The following is a 23,359-nucleotide window of genomic DNA, read 5'->3' on the forward strand; positions in this document are numbered from 1 at the left end:
GAAGGTCAAAAATCTCCCTCGGCTGCCCCCCTTCCGTCAGATCTGTCCAGAAACACACATTCACACCGAGCAGTAAAATGGCCGACAGTCAACCAACTGACTTTACAGCGCTTTAAACATAGATTCCGCCTCTTTCGTTTACATTATCGTATTTCATATTTAGAAACTATAGAAGGAGTGGTTTCATGACTAGCTATTAGATTTTGATGGAGTATTGTATTTTACGTTGCCTCAAAACCCAGAAATTCGCACTTAAGCACTTTAGCTGTAGCTAGAAGACTAGCTGCGGTGTATGTAATTCCTGAGGTAAGTGCTTTTTTTTAAAGAGAAAATCATAAAATGTTGTTTATTACTAATGACAATAGTATGCATTTGAAAAACCGCAGTAGCGTGAAAGCATTTACGTGTGGTACAGTTTTTCCTCGTCGACATCTGTTAGCCACTAGCTCGGTTTTGCTAGTTCAATTAGCCAACCAGCTAGTTAGCAGCCGTCTGGTTGCAACTTTAGCTTTCCGCTGGTCGATCGTAAAACATACGTGTGTTTATTTAATACCTTACTACTTAATCTGGACAATGTTTGCATTAAATGAAAACAAATATAAGGCGGCTTTATAGTTTTGGTGGGCAATGTAACGTTATCCCGACTCAGAGACCTGGCTCACTATTGCTTCCAGTATTTGACCAAATGCATATTTATGCACGTTTGGTTTTGACAGTTGCTTAACCTTTTGATTTTTCTCGTGATCCGTATGCAATTAATCGTCGGCTTCTGGGGGGAATTTAACAGAACTACCTGAGATTTACGTTTAATATGTGTCAATGTCTCCTGCTAACAATCTAGCTATCTCGGTAACATGCATCCGAGTTTGGCAGGACTACTAAAACGTACGATTTAACTCACTGTTTCAGTTATTGCCGTTAAAACACTCGTTTTAATAATTGTTTTTGCTGACGTTTGGAATGTATGTGATATCGTATATTGCACCGGAGGAAATGGGCGGGTGAACGGAGCTCCTGTCCGACACCTCTGCCCTGCCAACTGCAGGCTCACAGACAGATAGCAGCAAGAGTTTCTCCCATTACGAAGATCATGTATGATTTTAATCGGCATTCCTTTTAAAGCATGACATATGCAAACTCAGGTTGAGCATAAAACAGCATACCGATGATGTTACATATACAGTGATTTGTGATATCATGATCATGTGTTTGGTGCCGCTGTTGTGCATTTTGTTTGGTAACAAGACAGCACCTCTTGCCCGGACTGGTTGAAGGTGATACTCAACGAAACTGTACATTTTACACATATTTAGTAATGCATTCTCGGATAAAAATAGGCCTATATGTTCTTGAGAAGGTTTTACAGTTAAGCATGTTTGTTTTGACTGAGATTGTTTAAACAGTATAATCATGTTTTTTTTTTTTGTAGAAAGGAGCATCAGGAAAGGGAACAGCAGTTCATGGAAGACAAGAAAAGGAAAAAGGAAGATAAAAGGAAACGGGAAACCTTACAGAAGGTAGTTGTTTTTTTATGTACAGTATAATTATTAGGGATGCACCAATACTGAGCTCCTGTACTCGTACTCGTTAAAATGCCCCGATACCAAATGCCGATACCACACAGCATGTGATAAGTGCCATATTCAGACAAAGAAACACCGACAACAGACAGCAGAATGGAGTTATTAGAGATTAAAGATGTCTACGAAGTATATGTATGCAATGAATATAAAACATTCATTATTAATGCCTGTATAGCTGATTTGCACCAGCTGGTAAGCAAAGCACGCTGAGTGGATTGAGCGTGTGGCGGCGCAGATGCGCGAGCTTGTCGAGTAGGGATGTAACGATTCACTCAACTCACGATTTGATTCACGATTTTGATTTCACTATTCGATTCGATTCGCGATTTTTTTTTACAAAATGAGATTTAAGACAAATTATAAATTAAATGTGTCCTTTTATTATTGCTTAGACAAAATACTGTACGTTTCTTTGTGAAATTGAAATATAACACTATAAGAATATACTAATATAGCACTTGCATATTCTTGCTCTTTTGTTGGTTTTGATTGCTTCTATTGTCCTCATTTGTAAGTCGCTTTGGATAAAAGCATTTGCTAAATAACTAAATTTAAATTTCATGTAAATGTAAATAACAAAATTAAATAGAAAATTTAAAACAAGCCCCAAATCAAATAAATAAGTAACACAAATAAAATAAATCTCTTCATATAAACAAACTAAGGCTTTGTCTGTGCTCTTTCTATTTAAAATTAGAGACAACCACTGCATTTTAATCATGATCCAAACAAAGATGCTGCATACATGCAACGAGCAGTTTTTAATAAAAATTATTCAGACCGAGTCTGGGAAAAAAAATGCATGAAGCGCTGGTTGACAGCATGCCCAGGAGACTACAGGCTGTCATTAAGGCTAAGGGTCACCCGACAAAGTATTGATAGTTGTGTAAATATTGACAGCTGTATGAATAATTTTTGGTTTATTGTAATCCATTACATACCTTTCTATCAAAGTTATCTGACATTATCAAGCTGAATTTGTTCTGACACAGTTTAAATCTGAGTTATTCTCATATTTTATTACCATTTTCTAATCTATAGCAAATAAACTGTGATAATGTGAGAAATGTTGAAGGGGTCTGAATAAATTTTGGTTTGACTGTATCTATTTGATAAATGAAGTTAACCAACTAACATTATACATACTCTTTTGGTTTCTGTACCCAATATTTAAAAAATGTACAAATGCAATGAAAATATTGGTATCGGTACTCGGTATCGGCAAGTACCAAAAATAAAAGTATCGGTATCGGGCGAGTACTGGAAAAAGTGATATCGGTGCATCCCTAATAATTATGTTGGACTGTTACATTTTAGTAAATTAATGCACACCCTGTGGTGGTCATACATGTGGCCACTGTGTAGGTGCTCATTAATTTTCAACATTCTGTAGTCACTTTTTTGGCTTATGTATGTTATGTGTGTAGAATTGATTCAGTGTCTTGTTAATAGTTTGAAAGTCATCGGAGCCTCTGTTACTAATTTGTCAAAGCATTGTTTTAGAACTAGGGATACAAAAAGTAAAATCAGAAATAAATTGAAATTTTTTGTCATGTTATTCTATTTTTCTGTCATTTATTTGTTTGGCCATTGTCAATGTTTTTCTCATTCTTTTGCTGTGGGTAGAGTGTAAAGGACCGTTGACACCAAGAACACTAACTTTATTAGCGTCCACACCAACAGACAACATTCTAAGCGTGTGCTGCAGTTATGTCATCTGCTGCTTTGAATGCTTAAGCTCAATTAAGTTGGGTGGATTCTGATTGGCTGTCAATGTTTCAGAATCAGCCATTCAACAGCATCATGATATCTGCCATGAAGTCCTGCTTGGCACAAATCTGTGGAGGAATAAAACTCAAGCATTGGCCTAGCAAACATCGTTCTATACTTTGAGTAGCCTAATTTAAATATCCATTGCCATCAATACTGACTCCTTTTCCCCTTGTTTCAGGTTGCAGAGCAAAAAAATAAAGGTAACTACATTTTGTTGTCTTGCTAAGCTTTTTATAAGTTTTTGCATTTTTAATGGCATTTTTCATCTTTTGTACTGTGTACTGATATCCTGAAAGTTACAAAGATAATGTCATTTTGCTGACAAACAAATGAAAAGTGTGTCATCGTGTTAATGTGCATAATCTATTTATTCTTTCCTTTACCTGAATGTAGCTTTTCTGCAGTTCTGCTCTCATTTGCTCCTAAATTTTCCACTACACAGTGCCAGAATTGACCAAGCCTCCATCTGCACAGTCTCCTGCCACCCCCAACTCAGCTTCCCCCAGCCCTGGCCCCGTCCCCTCTTCAACCCCATCCGCTGCCACCCCGGCTGCTGGCGCCCTCCCTCAGGGTGGGAACAATGCTAAGCGGCCGGCGGTGGCCAACGGACAGCCCTCCCCCGGCACACAGAATTCTCAGCGCTACATGCCCCGTGAAGTGCCACCTCGATTCCGTTGCCAGCAGGACCATAAAGTGCTACTGAAGAGGGGCCAGCCACCACTGTCCTCCATGCTGCTGGGGGGAGGCAACAGTGGGGGAGACAGCCCCAATGAAACAGTGGCTTCTGCCTCAGGTAAGAATCATTAAGTGAATCATTTGACTAACGGAGAAATTGAAACTTTGTTTTTTAAGGCTCTTTATTTAGAGAAATATGTGAAAGAGATCACAAACAGTAAGTTCTTTACATACACTTTAAAAGTTTGATTTCAGTTGGACTAAAACAATAATTTGTCTTTTTAAAATGTAATGTAAGCTTTATAGTTAAATTGTCCATAAGTCTAACAAATCGTGATAATGTAAATGTAGCTAGCTAAGCTCAAAACACAATGCAAGGTATTGTACCAGTCTGTATCAAATTTTAGAATACTCATTGTATCCTGTATACTTGGATTATTCTTGCACGCTGTAGGTTAGGGTTACATACTTCTTTGGAGAGTGGATGCTGGTTACAGCTTGCAGCAAAAAATGAAAGTTCACAAAAATGCATTTCTTCTGTGAAACACTTTAAAGATAGTTTGATAAATCTGTGTTTTTGTCAATACAATGAAAGTCAATACAATGAAAGTCCATGAGCAAAAGCAGTTCTTCAAAATATCTTATTTTGTGTTTCACAGAAGTCATGCAGGTTTGGAACGGCATAGGTGAGTAAATTATGACAGAACTTTTGGGGTGAACTATCCCTTTAAAACTTTAAGACTCATTTGTATCATATTGGTTTAGTTTATATACATGTAGGTTGTGTGTCATAAGAAAAGAATCATGGAGGTCATGAAGAGTTTGGTATTTTGTTTCCAGATCCAAGCCAGGGCCCTGTGGGTCCAGCTGCTCCCTCACTGCCCCATACGTCGTCGTCCTCATCAATCGCTGCTGCTGCTTCTTCAAATTATGCAAATTCCATGTGGGGGACCAGCTCTGGCAGCCAACCCCTCTCTCAGGGCAGGGAAAAGGTGATAGTGGACCGGTCAGACCTGGAAGAATGGCCTAGTATTGCTGCTGGAGATGGGTCAAAGGTGGTAGATACAGCAGGTACCGGAGGTGCAGACAGTAGCGGAATTCTGAACTGCAGCACCTCATGGGGTGAGCGGCATCTCCAGCAGCAAGCAAAAGTTGTGGGAGGAGGAAATGGGAGGAAAGGAGTGAATACCGGCAGCCCCTCCCCACCCACATCCTCCGGTTCACCCAATGAATGTATGCAGTCTGGTAGTGTTTGGGCTTCATCCTCCCATGAACTCATAGGGGGGAATGCAGTAGCAGCAGGCTCATTGCCCCCCATATCCAAAGCTGCCCCTCTCCCAGGTAGCTCTGATAGCTCCCTTGGTGTCAGCTGTGGGATTCCAGGTGCCAATTTTACCCCTAATGCCAATCCCTCTGCTTGGCCAGCCCTGGGACAGGAAGGAGCTGGGACAGTTGCAACAGAGGGTGGCTCCTCTTCCCTCCAAAGCTCATCTTTGTCTGCCAGCAACCCTCTTTCTGTGAATCAAGCCTCTCATCAGCACCAACTTCACCAAATGCAATCCAGAGACAGAGAGCCACCCTGTGGAGAGTGGGGTGGTGCAGCACTGGAACCAGGAGCAGGACCAAAAAACACAGGGGTGGTAGAGGGGGCTGATATGGACTCTGGAAGCACAGGTGGAGGGGACGGCTCCGCTTCCTCTTCCTCCTCCACCAGCTCATCATTGTGGAGAGCTCAGCCTTTCCCTGCAATCTCCAAAACGGGTGCCTCAAGGACTGAATCTTGCGAGGATGGAGCAGGAGGGACCTCTGTGTCTGCTGAAGGTGGGAAAGCGTGGGGTTTTGCCGGTCAGGATGATCAAGGAGATTTGACGGGGGCAAGTGCGTGGGGAACAGGAAGTGGGGGTCAGACCCCCAGGGTATCTCAGGGAGCGTGGGGTGGGGACCATATATTGGTTGGGGAGTGGGGGGCATCCAGTGGTGTTGGGAGTGTCAGCAATCCAGGTGGGAATGAGGGTTCGAGCAGTAACAGCAGCAGCAGCAGTGGCGGTAGTGCCGGTAACCCAACGACTTCCTCCTCCACACCTTCAACTATGACAAGAGCTTGGGACAATCAGAAAGGAGTTAGGGATGTGGGAGCAGGAGACTCGAGTGAGTGGGGAGGCCAGGGTAGCAGAGGTGGGGGAGGTACCTCATCCTCCAGTGGCGGAGGAAACTCCAGAAGTGGCAATCAGCGCCATGGCCACCACCGCTCTCATCAACCTCCCAACCCTGAAGTGGCCTTACAGAATCTGCTTAGCCGGTCTGACCTGGACCCCAGAGTGCTGTCCAACTCTGGTTGGGGTCAGACGCAAATCCGTCAGAATGTGGTATGGGATTTGGAGGGAGGTGGCGGAGCAGCGGCACCATGTCGAGCAGACTCCTCACCTACAATGAGTGCACCTGCCCACGCTCAACTGTACTCTGGTTCTTCTGGCACCACAACTACTGATCCATCTTCCTCCTCTCTGCTCCAAGGTGCAGCTCTGAATGCCAACTTGAACTCAAACTCCATCCTCGGGCCACCCGCTGTTTCACCTGGTGAAGGTTGGGATAATAGTAGTAGCAACAGCAGTTCTTCTTTGCATGCCCGAGACCCTCCACCCTCGGGTGTCAATATCCAAAACCCTGGCGTCTCACAATCTGTAGGTGGAGTAGGTAGTTCAGCCGGTGGACAAGGCAAGCCATCTGGAGGTTGGGGAGGGACTGCTTCATCAGAAGGCCAAGGTAAAAGTTGGGACAGCGAAGGACATGAGTGGCGAGAATGTAGAGCAGGGGGCTCGTCAGATGGGTGGGGAGATTTCCAAACACAGGGTACTCCATCAACTGGAGGAAGTGGCTGGGGAGACAGACAGGAGGAGAAAGGAACAGGCGGTTGGAAAGAAAAGAGACGGGGGGATGCAGGCAATTGGGGAACGAGAGGTAACAGCGACTGGGTAGAGAATGAACCCATATCATGCAGTGGGGGTTGGGGGAATGGGAAGGGTGGTGGAGGTACTAGTGGGGACTCAGAAGTGGGAACATGGGGTAATTGGGATGAGGGAGCTCCTAGAGGGGCATGGGGAACTGGAGGTACAGGGGTGGGTGGAGACATGGGTGGCAAATCTCACCAAGGCTGGGGTGGGAAGATGCACCCGTCACAGATGCCAAACAGCCAGTCGGCCTCACAGAAAGGCCCGGCACAACAGCAGCAGCAACAACAATCACAGCCTCAGCAGTGTCAGTCCGTGGACACAGGGGCCATGCAAGGGGGCTGGGGAAGACCAGCAGGTCCTTCAGCCCAGAGCCAAAGTTCAGGGTGGACTTCAGGGCCCATACCCCAAATTTCCAGCAGCCCTGGAGACAATTTAGACCCCAGCGGTTGGGAGGAGCCTTCTCCACAGTCCATCAGCAGGAAAATTGAGATTGATGATGGAACATCTGCTTGGGGTGACCCCAGCAACTACAACAACAAAAATGTCAATTTGTGGGATAAGAACAATGCCCCATCTGGCCAGGCACAATCAGTGTCCCCTCAGCAAGGACCTCCAATCCTACAGCAGCAGCCACCTGGAAGAATACTAACAGGCCTCGGGAATAGGGACATGAACCTTGCACATTCAACAAACAAGGCACCAGGAATAGGTAAGAATGTATGCTTTCCTTTAAAGTCTCTTTTTTTAATGGGAATTCACTGCTGCTTCTTTTTAACCCTTTGCAAACATGAAAACGTGACGACAAACTCTAAAAGACCATCATTTCTAATTACCTCATGGTAGAGTGTTGTTTTTTTTAGCATGAAATCATTGTCAGTGCAGCAGAAGCCCAAACTTGAACAGTTATTTGGTTTGATATTTAAAGAATAAAGTGTGTAACATTATGTTTCCATGTAGTATACCATAGAACCATATTTATTAAAGCATTTCCTTTGTTTATCTCTTAGCTTCTTCTGGATGGGGAGGTAGTGGCTCTCCTTCCAGTCCATGTGTGGGTAATGGTACTGCCACCTGGGGTAAACCTACTGATCCACCCACTAGTTGGGGCGACCCTGATGACACTGGCAAGGCATCAAGTTGGGGGGACCCCTCTCCCAATCCAGTGAAGTCTGGTGAGTCTGGATAATTTTGTTCTAGCAGTAATGGAAATGTTTGGAATTAAACTGTTCCAGAATGTATTCATATTTCTGAATGTTTTAAAGGAATGTTTTTATTTTTACAGGTTCAAGGTCTATGCAAGAAGGTTGGGGTGAAGGAGAGGGCTCAGTCAGTGCTTCACGTCACTCCAGCTGGGAGGAGGAGGATGAGAGTGGTGGTGTATGTAACAGCGCTGATTCCCAAGGCAGTAGCTCATCCTACAACTCTGGAGGGTGGGGAGCCAAGAAGGGCAACAAGGTATGTCAGTGGTCAGGCTAGGGCCAATATTCATGCAAATCTGAAGCACAAGTTACTCCTGATTACTAGTTACTGAGCTTTCCGTGTAATTTTTTTCAGGGTTCCTTGAAGGGTGCAGGAGACTCTTGGATGAACCCTATGACAAGACAGTTTTCAAACATGGGGATTCTGGTAAGAAATTATAAAAGAATTGTCTTAGAGAATATAGTTTTTGGAAAAACATTTTATTAATGTAATGCACTGATACAGAATTTAGCTGATATAGATATAGGCGAATAGTATATTGCTCACTAATACATCATGCACCTTTGTTAACACATTTGAGTAAAGTTTGGTCTATGAGGTTTACCAATGCAATGATTTGTTAATAGGGAGAGGACCACAGTGGCCGTTCTTTGGATCTGGCCCCTGGTCCTCCGCAGGACAAAAAGATGGAAGGAGAGAAGCGTGGCATGGGCTTAAATGAGTACAATGGAGAGATGCGTAAAGGAGGACGTGGAGGGGGAGCAGGAGCAGTCTTCCGTTCACCTGGTTCCAAAGAGGTGGGGGCATGTGATCCTGGTCCTTACTATGACAAGGTATTTGCATCTCCTTATGTGTCTGAAAATGGTCATCATTCTGAACATCTGCTGTCACTGTGATTAACTGTGTGTTTTCTAATCTTCTATCCTTTTTCTTTAGGCGAGTGGTCAGTTGTTTAGTAGCGGAGGTGGGATGGCACAGTCCAGGCACCAACCAGGGGTGCCTCCCATCAACCCATCAGTACGAGCGCAAGTGCCTCATCAGTTCCTGTCACCACAGGTACTTGATAATACTGTATATATTGATTAATATTACTTTAGTAAGTTGCAAAATGTTTTGTTGACAGACAGGTTGTTTTAGAGGCAGACATTTTTTTTTAGGCTTTCACATTTTTTCATCTTCAAAGTACTGTGCACTGATTATGCACAATAGAACTTCACATGGTCTTTAAGATAAATTCCTGTTAACCACGGAAATGCAGTTGGCTGAAATGTAAGTCAGATGTGATCTTTGTAATAAGATGAACTAATTTCTGCTGCAGGTGCCAGGCTCTGTGCTGAAGCAGATGCCTCCTCCCAGTGGAGGTGTTGGGGGAGGCATCTTTCCTCCACAGCTTTCCCCACAGCACATTGCCATGCTCAGCGGCATATACCCCCCTCATATTCAGCTCCAACTGGTGGGTAGCTTCATGTTGCATGCTCAGTACTTTGTCTGTGCAGGCCAGATTTATTACACTCACTACAGTTCTGTTTGTTTGTTTTTTTGACCCTGTGACTCGTGCTTTCTTGCAGGCCTGTCAGCTGCTACTTCAACAGCAACCACAGCAACAACAACAGCAGCAGCTGCTGCAGAACCAGCGCAAGTTCCCCTCAAACATACGTCAACAAGCAGACCCACAACAAGTACCGTCCTTTTTTTTCTGTTAAAGCTGCTGCAATTTTGAATGTTTCCTGATGATTCTGCAGTGGTCAAGTGCTCTCAGAAAATTCTAAAGCTGGCGGAAAATAAGTTTTACATAATTACATTCTTTGTACTGGTTTGATATTACAGAATTTATATTTAATGGCTTGATCTAGCATAATTCTCTATTTAAAATGCTGTATTATAAGGCCAAATATTATAAGGTGCTTTAATAAACCTCAAAATATGGTAGAAATTGTTTTTTTTTTTTTATTAGTTTCCCTTCCATATCATAGCCTTCATTCTGTATAGTCAATAACTGAATATTGTTCAATACCCCATATTTTCAAAAAAATATTGTTAATACTTGGTTGCATTCATATGGTCACAAAAATAGCTTGCAATCTCAATTTGTTCTTTGTTGACTCATTGTGACTTGTATACTGTCATATTACTTATTCAAGTAACTTTTTTTTTTATACAAGCAGACTGGTAAACAGCCCTCTTGCATACATATATATATATATATATATATATATATATATATAAACTCAATTTTTGTGTGTTGTGTAGATGTGCCACAGGAGATGATGCTGTAGTTTGAAGTCAAACAACATAGCAAAACAAATAGAAAGATGCAATTTGTTGTTATCTGTTCTTGTAATGTGAAAATGAAATGAGGATTGGGGTTTAATCCTCTGCAGTTGTGGACATGTGGACAATATGAGTTCCTTGAATTGAATCGAAGGCATATATTTAATCATGTTTGTTTTTCCCCAGCTTGCTAGAATCATGGCTGTTCTTCAGCAGCAGCGACAACAGCAGCAGCAGCATGTGGGAGGTACAGGAGGCAGCTCCAAACTCTCTCCTTCTCACCTTGGTGGTAGTGGCCCAAAGATGCCAATGTCAGACACCCTCACACACCCTGGCTTGGCAGGATCTGTAGCAGACCTGCATCAAAAAACACAAGGAACTTATTCTGGTGAGTCTGTTTTTATTTTAAAGAGCCACATGAGGGTGTTATTCATGTTGGGACCTTGATGTAGTTGTGTTTTTGTAACATGCCATCTTCTGTCCTTTTCTGTGTCTCAAAGGGTTTGGGCCTGGAGTGAGCCTCTCTGGTCTTGAATTGGGTCCCATGGTTGGTGGCCCAGCTGGGCTTAAAGACAGTGGGGGGCAGCAGTCTCGTTTCAAGTGGATGATGGAAGGTCATTCCCCAGCCCCCTCACCTCCTGATAGCACTCTCCATAAAAATGGTGCAATACCTTTTTTGTGACACCTACGAGTTTGGGTTATACAGAGTTTGACAGTTACTGAGTCTTGCCTTGTTCCTCTGATATATAGGTCTCATTGCTGCTCCCCTCAAAATGAGAGGCGGTTCCCCATACTCCCAGTATGAGATGTTGGGAGGTGAGAGTTTGGGTGTGCCCCCACAAGGGCCATCAGATCACTGGCACAGAAGTCCTGGAAACAAGATGGGCGCCAAGACTGGCACATCCAGCTGGCCTCCAGGTAAACAGTGATGCACATCTGAACATTTTCATCTTCGTCATATGTGAATATATCTGTTAGGAATTGAAATATGATTTTTGCTTCAGAGTTCCAACCAGGAGTGCCTTGGAAAGGAATTCAGAGTGTGGACCCTGAATCTGATCCTTACATGACCCCTGGAAGTATGCTGGGCTCATCAATGTCAAGCCTCAACGACACTGAGCACCAGTTGCTAAGAGACAACACAGGTACAGCTCCCTACACTTACAGATAATGGTTTAGAATGTGTAGTACATGTTTTATATAATTAGTTAGTGGTTGTGTCCTTTTTGTTTTATGAATCACTTTATCAAAAGGTTTTCTAAGATCATAAGAATCTTTGATTCAATCAAGTTTGTTCAAACATTTGACTGGTGTTTTATGACATTGATTTCTTCTTTCAAAGGTAGTTCCGCTGCCACAAACATACACAGAGGACTAGGCTTTGAATTTTAAATGTCATTTACATAGTCATGTAAATACTAACAAACAAGTCTTGTATTTTGCTTGTGTTTGCATAGAATCAAATCCCTCCCTCAACACCTTGCTGCCTTCACCTGGTGCCTGGCCCTACAGTGCCTCAGAGAGCCCCCTCAACAATGCACACAACCCAGGTAACAACAAAGCACTCTTCTCACTAGATGTTGCTTTTTTTATTTGATTTGATTTGATTTCAGAAAGGCACATAAGACTTAATTTGTTGTGCACTGCTCTGAATTCCATAATTTTTTGTTTCTTCCCGGTATGAATACTCTGAATATATTGTGCTTTATTTCCTGTTCTCACAGCTAAGTACACAGACTACAAGCCCAGCTGGCCACTTGAGCCAATAGGGCACAACAAACCTTGGAAGACCAATCGCAACAGCTCTCATCTGCCACGCCCACCACCTGGACTGACCCATCAGAAACAGCCTTCCGTTTCTCCCTGGACTGGAGGAGGCCCACGATTGAGTAGGGGCTGGGGTGGCTCTGGAGGCGGCCAAGAAAACAGATTTGGGCCTGGTAATACAACATCTTAGAAGCCGTAAAACATTGAAAATCACAGGTGTTAAAATGAAACACTATTTAGACATTCTCTTAAGTAAATTCAACCTGTTTTAACTTAATAAAGCATCAGATCATAAATGGTCTCACTCTTAATCTGTGCAGGTTCTGCATGGAGTGATGGAGGAGCCTCTAAGGGGAGCTGCTGGCTGGTGTTGAGTAATCTTACCCCTCAGGTATCTGTAATGACTTATGTTGTTTTTTTTTATTAGATTTTAATTGAGTTCTCCAATTTCATTGCAATGATTTGTATCATTTGTTCTCTGCAGATTGATGGCTCCACTTTAAGGACTATCTGTATGCAGCATGGTCCGCTTTTGACCTTTCACCTCGGTTTGACTCAAGGTAGTGCTCTGATTCGCTACAGTACTCGCCAAGAAGCAGCCAAAGCCCAGAGCGCACTTCACATGTAAGTGTCTATAAATCTATATCCTGACCCAAGTCAAAGTAATGCTCACATTTTTCATAGAAAGTTAATTTTTCAAATTTTAGCACCTTCCCAAAGCTCGCTCCCACCTCAGAATAAAACATAAAAAGGTAATTTTGTAAGCATTTAAAATAAATCATATTGTGATTTGCTGATATAGGCACAATTGCAAGAAAGTTACATTGTGAGCTATGACGTTGCAATTGTGCGAAATAATTATGCTGTGAGAAATAACGTCACAATTAAGACAAACATAGGTGCAATTATGAGAAATAATTAAATTGTGAGACATATTACAATTTTGAGAAATAAAGACAATTAGAAAAACCAGTGCAGTTGCAAGAATAAGTTACGTTGTGAAATAATGTCTCAGCTGTGAGAAAGTTGCAAGTTGGAATAGAAATAGTTACATTGTGAGATGCATAGTCACAGTTGTGAGAAATAAAGTCGCAATTACAAAAAACAAAGGCTCAACTGCAAGAAATAGTTACATGGTGTGATATATATTGTGTCAGTTGTGAGAAACATATTAGACACAAAGTTGCAATTGCGAAAAATTAAATTACAATGTGAAGTTACCTATTTGAATATATTTTGTTTTACTCTGTGGCAGAAATAGGCTTCCATACCTTGTAGATGTCTTCCTAACTGTAATCTCTGAAAATTCCTCCCAGGTGTGTTTTAGGTAACACCACAATCCTTGCCGAGTTCGTGAGCGAGGAGGAGGTTGCTCGCTATTTTGCACATTCCCAGGCTGGAGCTGGCGGAAGTAGCAGTGGAGCCGGTGGTGTGGCTGTCTCCGGGCCGGCAGGTGTGACGGGGTCATCGGGGGCCGGGGCCGTGGGTACCATCAGTGCTGGGAGTGGCGAGCGAGAACGGGCTGGAGTGGGAAGTTTGACGGTAGGAGGAAGCAACAACAGTGGCGGAACCGGCCCCTCTGGCTCTACCTGGCAGAGTTTGGAAGGTACAGGCAGCTCCCCTGACCCAGCCTCTGCCCAGGGAGCAGGCCTAAGTATTTTCGCCCAGTGGAGCAGCAATGGTGCTGGTGGCAGCGTGGGCAGCAACACAGGGGGCGTTGATCCTGGCAGGGCGGGGTTGTGGGGCAGCATGACTCCAGGGTACACAAGCAGCAGTCTGTGGGGGTCTCCGGCCATGGAAGATCGGAACCAGATGAGCAGCCCTGCAGCGCTGTTGCCTGGAGACCTGCTGGGAGGAGGTGCAGACTCTATCTGACTGATGCAGCCACTTACAGACAAATACACATGCAGCAACACACACACACATATACATACAACAGATATATAAATATAACAGCTATCCTCCTATATTATCACAGATGCAGGAATATAGGAACATTAATCAGAATACAGGCAATGTGTGTACATGCCCTCTGTCACTCAGATGGACGCATAATGCATAAATATACATCCAAGTATTTAGTATACGTTCGTAACACCTATGTAGACGAGATTCAAAGGTAAGCACTCAAACATCAGATGCAGATAAACACTTAAGTGCTGAGAAGCAGACCATCTGCATTATGAAACCTAGCAAAATGCATTAATACAAAATTATATAGATGACACTGGTTACAAATGTACACACACTGTCATTTTTACCTGAGCAGTGTTTTGAGCTCCCCATAATCCGATTTTCACAACATGGGAGCATGGAGGAGCAGTGTGTGGAAGTAAATCAGTACTGATACACGCGTACGCACACACAAACATCCCATTTCTTCTTACCCTTAAATGAAGACTTCAGCAAGACTTGAACAGGACATGCAAACAGTTGGACTTAAATACTGACTCAACTGGATGAATCCTAAACCTTGAGGTCATAAAGATCACACACGCATACTGAGACGCTCTCACTCAGGCGTGCACTGTAAAGAAGAAACCAGACAAAAAAAGGACAAAAATATGCATCATACAATGTTCGTTGAACGCTCACATTGTTAGGCTCCATTTTCATGCAGACTTAAATTACTCAAACACTGTTCTGATGTCTGACAAACTGTATCTCGTTGTCTTTTTTTCTTTTTAAATGATGGTGAAATCCAGAATTTTCTTTTGTTTCCCAAACGCTGACCTCGTTTTTCTTTTTCTTAGTTGAGTATGTTGTCATAATGACGATCATTTGGATGTTACTTAGCTGTACAAGGTGCCCTTTCTGCCTGTGCGTGCATGAGTGAAGTCCCAGGTAATGGAGGCGATGTTCTTTTGTGAGGCATCGATGAATGTGTGACAGCCAGAGATTAACAAGCGTGATGTATTTACAAAGATCAGTGCTGGATTAGGGTGGTGAGTAAATGTATGAGTGACAGCTTATTTCAGGTGTTTGATGTCTATGTGTGCATGATATGTATGCAGGTGTGGCTGTGTGTGTGAGTGTGACAGCAAGTTCAAGAACATTGGCACTAATTAATATTTCTTAAGTTGTGGTTTTATCAGCCTTTTTTTGTTTTATATATTGTCTGAATTGCAATAATTATAATAAAGAAAAAGATTTTTTTAGAACATGCAACCAACTGAAGGCATTCATACTGAAACATGAAGCATGCCAAAACTTATTGTACCAAGCTGAGCTGGATGGGTGTTTTAGGAACACTTAAAAGTTACCAGTTGTTTATTTTTGTTGTTGTGTACCATTATAAATTAAGGCGGGCTTTATCACTCGTGTTCAGGTTTTTTGTTTCTGATTTTACAAAAGAAATGAATTAAAAAAAAAAAAAAAAAAAGAACAAGACAATTAATAAAGGTTGAATTTAATTTTGTTGTTAATTGTGTGCATTTTCTTTTAATTCATTATTTAGGTGTGTTACTTCTGTTTAACATTCTCACAGCTAGAATCCACTCTTATAATATTACAGGTTTGTAGGGGTCATTTTTGTTTTGCAACCTGTGTTTAAATGGATGAACTTGCTTATTAGGTCCTTGTTAAATAGTTAGGCCAATGGTCCTCAACCTTTTTGACTCCTGGACCCCATTGTCCACAAAAATATTCAAAGGCCCCATGAATTTTCCAGTTTATTATTTTTTTTTTTTCTGAATGAGGATTAAGGATAAGGATTTATTTTTACTCAATGTCTACCTGATGAAATATTTTAGAGCTTGGCATAACAATGAAAATACATATTCTTTATAAAAATGCCCATAGTGTTATTTATAAATGTACATGACTTTGCAGTTCTAGAATATCCATATCCAGGTTCTATATCCAGGTTTTCCAAGACAATGAGAACCCCGGTTATTCAAAGAAAAAACGTGAGTAAACTTGCAACCAATAAGTTACCAGAGTAAGTAAAATCAGTTTCTTAAACAGCAATAAATATATAGTTTTTAAATAGTACATCTTTACCATATGACTTTTTTTTTATTTTATAATAATATAGAAAAGACTGTTTCGCTGAATAAACGGAGCGTTGTAGTTCGTCGCCTGCGTGCAGTGCGTAACGTCAATGTGGATGGAAGAGAGGCTGCGTACGCACGTCAAGCGCGCGGCCCCTTGAAGTGATCCGGGTCCTTCCGCTAGTTTGTGAATGACATCATTTTTGTGAGAAGTGCGCTGGGATACAAACAAGGGAGGCTGCTGCTCGCTAGCCCGCTAATGCAAGTAGGTCAATCCATGTGCTGAGAAATGAACTCAAGGATTTAAAAATCTGAGGAGGAAAGCAGTGGTTGGAATTACATGTGTGATGAGACGTTTGAAATTACGCTTGCACTCTTCGCTGTCCAGGGTCCTGTTTTACAAGCGCAAGCCTGTCGACCAGCCTCACTTTTCCACCAACCTCACGTTAGGTAAGAAAGATCCTGTTCCTGTTTAAAGGTCATATCAGGACAAGCGTCTTTAGGATTCATTTAGCTGTCCTGAATAAATGAAAATGTCAGCACTATGAACAGTTCGCGAAATCTCGGGATCAACATGGTCTTGGGTGCGGCTGCTACAAAATTGGCTGAAAATCGCAGAAGACATACGTCTTGTGTGTTTAATTATGCAAACGCCATAAAACACTCACGAAAATGGGTCATTTTCAATAGATTCCTTATTCTAACGCTTATAGCTTGCACACTGATAATCGCGATGGTGCATAAGATTAAATATTAACCTGTTCGTTGCAAGTTCGTAGGAATTGAACAGCAACTGTGTTCGGATCACATCACATGACTCAAATGTCAGATGTTAGATGCATGACTGCCAGTGATGACTGCAGTTCCAGCTTTTTTGTCTTTTTTTTTTTTATCTGAAATGTGAATTAATCTGAGCTGGTGAGAATCATGGAAGGAATGCTGAAGTGAGCATCCTATTCACATCTGCTGTGTGCTGAAATGCAGATCTGTAATTGTTTGAGACTAATGTATTTGATCTAAATCATACTGATATTTTGTAGGTCTCTAAGATTGCTTTTAGGGAAGGAATCATGGAGTTACGTGTTGGGAGTAAATACCGTCTTGGGCGAAAGATTGGAAGTGGCTCCTTCGGTGATATTTACTTGGGTAAAAAGTATATTATTTATACAAATTGGCTACTGATGTAGATTTCATGGAAGTGTTGTGTCCTGATGTTGTAAAAAAAAATATTTCAGGTGCAAACATCACGTCAGGAGAGGAGGTAGCCATTAAACTGGAGAGTGTGAAGACTAAACATCCACAGTTACATATTGAGAGCAAGTTCTATAAGATGATGCAAGGTGGAGGTGAGAACTGATTTCCTTCAGTTTTCTTTTTGATGCTGCGAATGGGTTTCTAGACATGTCTCTTCAATGCTCTTTCAACCTTAGTGGGTATTCCCTCAATCAAATGGTGTGGTGCTGAAGGGGACTACAATGTCATGGTGATGGAGCTCCTGGGTCCAAGCTTGGAAGACCTGTTCAACTTCTGCTCAAGGAAATTCACACTTAAAACAGTCCTCCTGCTGGCAGACCAGATGGTAATTACATTGAAAGTATATAAACAAGATATTATTGCTCATACTTAGGGTTAGTTATTTTAACAACCCCTTGTCTTACACTCTTTTTGCTACAGACACGACACTTTGTGTCTTATCGAGGGGAGCGTTGTATTACTTTTGTAAGTGATAAGACTTGGTGGAGAAAATGGGCAAAAATCCTATAGCTTTATATTGAAAGAGGGACCTGAGCCATATCTAGGGATCGGAATATCATAAAGATTTGTAAACAACCACCCAGAACACCGCATAGTAACACGCTCAAAACTCCAAAAATATAGAAATTTTATAGCAATGCCATGACAACTGTCTTCATAAATGAATTCTATCTTCATAAATAAATTCTAGGGTCGTAAATGCAAGTTTTTACTATATAAAAAGACAATATAAAATTTATATAAGTTTATAGAAAGTTATATAGTCATATATTATCGTTTGAATAGCCTGGCTGCAGAATTACATTTTTTACTTATGTAGTAAAGGGAATATTCATAAGAAAAGCTATATAAAATCTCCTCAATAAAACAGATTGTAAATATGTAGTGCTAAAACATAATATTAACCCAGAAAAAAAATAATTAGTAAAAATGTAAATAAATATAGATATTATACATTTGAGACAATCGTTTTAAATTAGTTTCTTGTTTATTCTTTCCAGATTAGCCGAATCGAGTACATCCACTCCAAGAACTTCATTCACATAGACATTAAACCTTATAATTTCCTGATGGGGCTTGGCAAGAAGGGAAACCTGGTCTACATCATAGACTTTGGCTTGGCCAAGAAGTATCGTGACGCCCGCACACATCAGCACATCCCGTATCGTGAGAATAAGAACTTGACTGGCACTGCCCGCTATGCCTCCATTAACACTCACTTGGGCATTGGTAAGGGCACCAGAGGGCCACTGAAATGCATTCTGTTGATAAAAATGGACTCTTTATTTTGGGTTATTCTAAATTTACCTTGTTTCCACAGAGCAATCTCGACGGGATGATCTCGAGTCCCTTGGCTATGTTCTTATGTATTTTAACTTGGGTTCTCTGCCTTGGCAAGGCCTTAAAGCAGCCACAAAAAGACAAAAGTATGAGCGAATCAGTGAGAAAAAGATGTCAACCCCCATTGAGGTTCTTTGCAAGGGCTATCCATGTGAGTTGATGCGACTTGATCAGCTAGAAAATCATATGAAATTAAATTTCTCATTTAACTCTAATCTCTTTTTTTAATACATCTCCAGCCGAATTTTCAACCTACATGAACTTCTGCCGCTCTCTCCGGTTTGATGACAAACCTGACTACTCCTACCTGAGACAGCTGTTCAGGAATCTTTTCCACAGACAGGGATTTTCATACGACTATGTGTTTGACTGGAACATGCTGAAATTTGTATGCTTTTTAAACATTTTGCATTATTTATTGCAGTGCAGTTCAAATGTGCATTATATTGCTCACTTTGTGGGTTTTTCTGACTGTGTTAGGGCTCCAGCAGGACAGCAGAAGATAAAGAGAAGGAGCAGAGGGGAGAGGGAGAGGAGAGGGATGAGAGGACCGGAGGCGGACCGCCGGGTTCTGCGGCTCGTGCTGTGCCTTCTGGCCCCAACCTCCCGGCCCCTAACAGGGTGCGCAACGGCCCAGACCCCGCCAGCTCAACACCTGCCTCCCGTGTGCCACAGTCTGGTGAGTCTGAGGATGACCGGAGGTGTTATTGATGTCTGTTCTATTTATGAGCAGGTTATTTATGAAGTATGTGGTTTCTCTTCCTTATGAAACCGCACCCGCCTGACCTTCTGTGCTGTTGGTTATTGAAATCAGCACTTACAACTTACCTGTTGATTTGTCTCTCAGGGAACGGATCTCCAAGAGCAGGCCGAGGAGCTGAGCGGGAAAGGAGAGTGTGTTTACGGCTGCACCGCGGTGCTCCTGCCAATGCCTCCCCTGACCTCCCTCTCCGTCACGATCAGATCCGCATAACTCCCCCACAGGTTTCCTTTCACGTACTGGTTCTTTGCTTAATTCCCTGATATTTGCTTTTGTTCTGACCTTTCTCTGTCTCTCTCACACAGGTCAGCGTTCCATTCGAACACATGGGGAAATGAGCTCTGCAAGTTCTCTGTCATTTACTGTTTTTAGGAGGTTAGTGATTTTTTGTGTGGATCTTTTCGTTTATCCACAAATGCATTGAAATGCAATTCATACACATAATGACTTCTCATACACACAATACACCTCTTCTATGATGTGCATGTTTTTAATTTCTGAATTTTAAAATTAATCTGGATATTTTTGAGCGTTATGTTATGTCAGGGAGATACAACTGTCCTGATATCATAATAAAGAAAAAAAAAACATTACGTTTTTGGCAAAATCTCTTATTATTTCTTAAAAATATCAGTAAGGCAGTTATAATTTAATTATATAAATATAAAAAAATTGTCCACCAGATCAAAGTGATATGGTACGACCAACATACAGAAACGCGCGGAGAAAAAAAACAAACATAAAACAGGAAATTACATCAGAGAGATGACCCCTGCAGATCCTCATAATTGTTTGTCAAGTTCAATATGTCTATCAATGTGACATTTTATGACGGTTAGAATAGGGTTAGGGATGGTTAGTTCAGTGATACAACCCCCTAAAACTTTTGATATTTATGAATTAATAATTCATGATTAAATATTCATTAACGATGCATTCAATTGATCAAAAGTGACAGTAAAGATATATAATGTTACAAAAGTTTTATTTCATATTCTGTTCTTTTGAACTTACTATTCAAAGATTTTTTTTTTGTAAGTATCACGGTTTCCACAAAATATTAAGAAGCACAACTGTCTTCAACATTAATAATAATAAGAAATGTTTCTTGAGCACCAAATCGGAATTAGAATAATTTCTGAAGGATCATGTGACACTGAAGACTGGAGTATGGTTACTGAAAGTTAAGCTTTGCCAGGAATAAATTACATTTTAAAATAATATTTCACTATAGTACTGTTTTTACTGTATTTGTGATCAAATAAATAGGCTTCTTTCAAAAACATGTAAAAATCTCCCAATTTTAATGATAGTATATGTTAGATTTTTCTTTATCTTGAACCTGCTTATTTGACTCAGCTACTATACTGCATAATAAATAGGTTTCAGTATTTGAAAAGTACAATTTTTCCAACATTCTAATATAATTAACTTGTTGCTAAATTGTTTACATTTGCTTCATTTTGCAGGATTACAACAGACAACTCCCCTAAAGCATTTATATTCATCTTTCTATGTAAAACGGGAGTGTGACAGAGGCAAGATCAGAAAGAAAGGAACCACATTTTTGTAATGGACAAAGTGCTCCCCCGTCCTCACGCACTGCAGGTTGTTGCTGTTGGAATGAGACATTGAAGATACAGACGCATGTGGACAGTGGATAGATACAGTTTAACGAGGATCGCAAGACTCAAGGCTCAAACAGTGGAAGTGGAAAAGAGAATTTTTACCTGCGGCCTGATGAAGGTTCTGGTTGTTCTCTGTTTTGTCTGAAATGCCGGGGAAAAAAGGACTTGCTTGTTGGACTGTAAAGTTAAAATTGAATATTGATAGAGTGTAACAAATGTATCCCTTGCACAAAAAGTGTTGTATGTTGACACCTTACTGATGTATGAGGTTTTGTGGAACCATCTTTTCCATGTTAAGTATGAAATACGCAAAAGTTAAGAATTTCCAAGAATGTTGTTTCCAGCCAAACTGGTGTTTGGGCTGTAGACAACACTGAATGGATATTTCAAGATTGCACATTGAACAGATGACATTTGAATTGTTGGAGATATTGATATAAATATGGGCTGTAGTGAACTAACCTAAAGATCAATTTGAGCATTATTAAAGGCCTGAATTCCACTCTTACAATTACACAGCTGAACAATGTGGTGTAAATTGACATTAGCCATGACAACCTCATTTCTAAATAAACACACATATCAACAGTATAATTGTTTCAGCTTACTGAACCTTGTGAACTTATTTAACTATTTTAAACACTAAGCATTTTTGCACAGCTGGTGTAATAACTCACGACTAAACGTGTTTAATTCCAGTTTGCCCCTTTGAAAGGATTATTAATCGATTATTAAAATTGCGTTGGTTGTCTTATAAATCAAGATCACAATACATGTAAACTGAAGGATCATGTGACACTGAAGACTGGAGTATGGTTACTGAAAGTTAAGCTTTGCCAGGAATAAATTACATTTTAAAATAATATTTCACTATAGTACTGTTTTTACTGTATTTGTGATCAAATAAATAGGCTTCTTTCAAAAACATGTAAAAATCTCCCAATTTTAATGATAGTATATGTTAGATTTTTCTTTATCTTGAACCTGCTTATTTGACTCAGCTACTATACTGCATAATAAATAGGTTTCAGTATTTGAAAAGTACAATTTTTCCAACATTCTAATATAATTAACTTGTTGCTAAATTGTTTACATTTGCTTCATTTTGCAGGATTACAACAGACAACTCCCCTAAAGCATTTATATTCATCTTTCTATGTAAAACGGGAGTGTGACAGAGGCAAGATCAGAAAGAAAGGAACCACATTTTTGTAATGGACAAAGTGCTCCCCCGTCCTCACGCACTGCAGGTTGTTGCTGTTGGAATGAGACATTGAAGATACAGACGCATGTGGACAGTGGATAGATACAGTTTAACGAGGATCGCAAGACTCAAGGCTCAAACAGTGGAAGTGGAAAAGAGAATTTTTACCTGCGGCCTGATGAAGGTTCTGGTTGTTCTCTGTTTTGTCTGAAATGCCGGGAAAAAGAAGGACTTGCTTGTTGGACTGTAAAGTTAAAATTGAATATTGATAGAGTGTAACAAATGTATCCTTGCACAAAAAGTGTTGTATGTTGACACCTTACTGATGTATGAGGTTTCGTGGAACCATCTTTTCCATGTTAAGTATGAAATACGCAAAAGTTAAGAATTTCCAAGAATGTTGTTTCCAGCCAAACTGGTGTTTGGGCTGTAGACAACACTGAATGGATATTTCAAGATTGCACATTGAACAGATGACATTTGAATTGTTGGAGATATTGATATAAATATGGGCTGTAGTGAACTAACCTAAAGATCAATTTGAGCATTATTAAAGGCCTGAATTCCACTCTTACAATTACACAGCTGAACAATGTGGTGTAAATTGACATTAGCCATGACAACCTCATTTCTAAATAAACACACATATCAACAGTATAATTGTTTCAGCTTACTGAACCTTGTGAACTTATTTAACTATTTTAAACACTAAGCATTTTTGCACAGCTGGTGTAATAACTCACGACTAAACGTGTTTAATTCCAGTTTGCCCCTTTGAAAGGATTATTAATCGATTATTAAAATTGCGTTGGTTGTCTTATAAATCAAGATCACAATACATGTAAACATTGAAAAAAAAAGTGCTATGTAACACTTTACATGTACGTAAACGTGAAAAGTGGGGAAACGGACACATTTTGTAACTGAATTGATTCACATAAAACTACATTTCAAAGTGTT

General features: G+C 40.8%; 2 protein-coding genes across 6 annotated transcripts; both read left to right on the forward strand.

Annotated features, from left to right (window-relative positions):
- The first annotated feature begins 53 nt into the window (after positions 1 to 53).
- LOC107692068 (trinucleotide repeat-containing gene 6B protein-like) lies at positions 54 to 15,608 on the forward strand. Of its 3 annotated transcripts, none has more exons than XM_016490966.1 (22): positions 54 to 306; positions 1,430 to 1,517; positions 3,535 to 3,556; positions 3,799 to 4,149; positions 4,691 to 4,717; positions 4,872 to 7,691; positions 7,990 to 8,154; positions 8,265 to 8,437; positions 8,537 to 8,608; positions 8,809 to 9,015; positions 9,119 to 9,238; positions 9,501 to 9,635; positions 9,751 to 9,861; positions 10,640 to 10,841; positions 10,954 to 11,115; positions 11,204 to 11,371; positions 11,458 to 11,598; positions 11,911 to 12,003; positions 12,178 to 12,393; positions 12,541 to 12,611; positions 12,705 to 12,844; positions 13,537 to 15,608. In XM_016490966.1, the coding sequence occupies exons 2-22, from the start codon at positions 1,461 to 1,463 to the stop codon at positions 14,093 to 14,095; spliced, it is 6,012 nt and encodes a 2,003-aa protein (XP_016346452.1). In that variant the 5' UTR covers positions 54 to 306; positions 1,430 to 1,460; the 3' UTR covers positions 14,096 to 15,608. The 3 variants fall into 3 exon arrangements, with proteins under 3 accessions (XP_016346452.1, XP_016346455.1, XP_016346453.1); XM_016490967.1 differs by lacking the exon at positions 54 to 306 and adding an exon at positions 875 to 1,092; XM_016490969.1 differs by lacking the exon at positions 4,691 to 4,717.
- A 787-nt stretch (positions 15,609 to 16,395) lies between these two features.
- On the forward strand, positions 16,396 to 21,957 carry LOC107692070 (casein kinase I-like). 3 transcript variants are annotated; one of them, XM_016490974.1, is made up of 12 exons: positions 16,409 to 16,477; positions 16,601 to 16,662; positions 17,253 to 17,358; positions 17,448 to 17,558; positions 17,643 to 17,791; positions 18,468 to 18,696; positions 18,788 to 18,958; positions 19,047 to 19,195; positions 19,288 to 19,486; positions 19,655 to 19,791; positions 19,873 to 19,942; positions 21,037 to 21,957. In XM_016490974.1, the coding sequence occupies exons 3-11, from the start codon at positions 17,283 to 17,285 to the stop codon at positions 19,903 to 19,905; spliced, it is 1,254 nt and encodes a 417-aa protein (XP_016346460.1). In that variant the 5' UTR covers positions 16,409 to 16,477; positions 16,601 to 16,662; positions 17,253 to 17,282; the 3' UTR covers positions 19,906 to 19,942; positions 21,037 to 21,957. The 3 variants fall into 3 exon arrangements, with proteins under 3 accessions (XP_016346458.1, XP_016346459.1, XP_016346460.1); XM_016490972.1 differs by having other exon boundaries at positions 16,396 to 16,662; XM_016490973.1 differs by having other exon boundaries at positions 16,396 to 16,662; positions 17,262 to 17,358.
- The last annotated feature ends 1,402 nt before the right edge of the window (positions 21,958 to 23,359 follow it).

The sequence above is a fragment of the Sinocyclocheilus anshuiensis genome, unplaced genomic scaffold (assembly GCF_001515605.1).
Source record: "Sinocyclocheilus anshuiensis isolate Anshui unplaced genomic scaffold, SAMN03320099.WGS_v1.1 scaffold726, whole genome shotgun sequence".
Classification (NCBI taxonomy): domain Eukaryota; kingdom Metazoa; phylum Chordata; class Actinopteri; order Cypriniformes; family Cyprinidae; genus Sinocyclocheilus; species Sinocyclocheilus anshuiensis.